Here is a 1624-nt window from a genome sequence, read left to right as displayed (position 1 = left end):
TTTCTGAAAATTATATTTCTGTTACTGTAGTTATTGATCTTGAAAAGGGCTATAAATTAACTTGACGGTTCACATAGCCCTTCACACTTGGATAATTTCTCTGCTTGACTTGCACTGTGTGTTGAACTTTCAGCACCATCCAATTACAGTCATTCAAAGGGTGTATTTAAACATTTTCTTATGCGGCCGAAAGAGACTTTAATTATAATACAGAAGAACTTGAAGCAAATACCAAGTCACCTCCAGATCGCAGGACAGCTGCCCTCAAGGTGGGCGCGGGGGATGCCGAATGCCTTCATGGGGACATGGGGGAGGCATGGCCATGGCTCTGGGAGGGCGGGCGGCCCCACAGCCCCCAGGATGCTCAGCAGTGGGGCCAGCACCTCCCTGGGGTGCCCGACCAGCCCGGCTCATGGCTTCAGCGTTTGTCCCCAGGATTGGTCTCTGCTGTGGAAAAGGGACATTTAACGACACACAAACCACTCGCAGTTCATCACTGAGACGCTGCGACAGGGACGAACCACAGCAAATACGGGGTTTCTGGGGTCCCACCGCATCTCTGGCCAGAAATGGGCCAAATCCTGCACCTCCAGGCAGGGGTGGCAGCACCTGGGACAGTCCCTGCTGGATGTGCCCGAGCCCAGCTGGTCCCTGCTGAGGCCCCTAAGGATGGGGGTCCTGAGCCGAATCCCAAGGGGCTCCCAGCACCCACCCTGCCCTGTCCCATCTCCCCTGGATGACACCATGGGACCGTGTGGGGGCTTGGTGCTGGTGAAACGGGGACGGGAAGGGGCTGGGGGAATGCAGGGCCTTATGTAAAGGGCTTGTGGCTGCTGGGAGGACGACTGAGCTTCATTCGACGTGAAGTCGGAAAATCAGCAACATCTGGTGCCTGCTGGCCACAACGCCTGCCCAGCATGCGGGGAAAATCTCCAGTTTTCCTCTCAGATTAAGGGATTTTGCTGTTTGCTCACAGATTTGTACAGGCAAACCATGCAAAAGCCAGGCTCAGGAGTGCCCTTGCTGCAGCAGGAGCCTGTCCAGAGCCCTGACATCAACCCCTGCCCAGAGCCCCTGCCCAAACCCCAGCCCCAGGAGCTGCCTGCCCTCACTGCCCAGCCCTGTGTGGACTCCCCCCGGTGTCTTTTGGGGTGACTCTGAGGCAATGTGGAGCTCACAGCTCTGGCAGCTTGGCCCCAGCGCCCCGCGCTCCCCCCAAGCAGGTGGCGGCAGCTCACTGCACGGTGTTTATTCGTTAAATCACAGAGAGGAAAATCTCATTAAATTAGTCCAGGTTTCTGCAGGATGATCCTGGGTGGGGATGCCTGGTACCGGTGGGTGGGGGCGGTTGGGGCGGGGGTCCAGCATTTCATCGTTTCACAGTGATGGGGGACGGGGCAGAGATGCTGTCCCACTCCGGGGCCCTGTGGGGCTGCGGCCCTCAGACCTCCAGCTTCTTCTTCATCTCCATGCGGTAGATGATCTGGTAGCCATCGTCCCAGGCGTAGACCTGCCTCTCGCGGGGGTTGTACTTCATGCTGGAGTGGGAGCCGTAGCGCTTGGGGAAGTAGACGAGGGAGGCGGCCTCGGGGGCCAGGGGCCCGCTGACGGCGAAGACGCACTG

The 1624-nt window shown here is 58.2% G+C and overlaps 1 protein-coding gene across 1 annotated transcript in view; it reads right to left on the bottom strand.

Moving 5' to 3' along the window:
• Window positions 1-1441: 1441 nt before the first annotated feature.
• OLFML3 (olfactomedin-like 3) overlaps window positions 1442-1624 on the bottom strand; it is a 2203-nt gene continuing 2020 nt past the window's right edge. Inside the window, exon 5 of the mRNA XM_010192348.1 lies at window positions 1442-1621. Coding sequence (XP_010190650.1) covers window positions 1442-1621 — 180 coding nt within the window. The remainder of the gene's footprint in view (window positions 1622-1624) is intronic.

The sequence above is a fragment of the Mesitornis unicolor genome, unplaced genomic scaffold (genome assembly GCF_000695765.1).
Source record: "Mesitornis unicolor isolate BGI_N332 unplaced genomic scaffold, ASM69576v1 scaffold10439, whole genome shotgun sequence".
In the NCBI taxonomy this organism is placed as follows: Eukaryota; Metazoa; Chordata; class Aves; order Mesitornithiformes; family Mesitornithidae; genus Mesitornis; species Mesitornis unicolor.
Note: the sequence above shows the minus strand (reverse complement) of the source record. Positions and strands in the feature narration are given on the sequence as shown.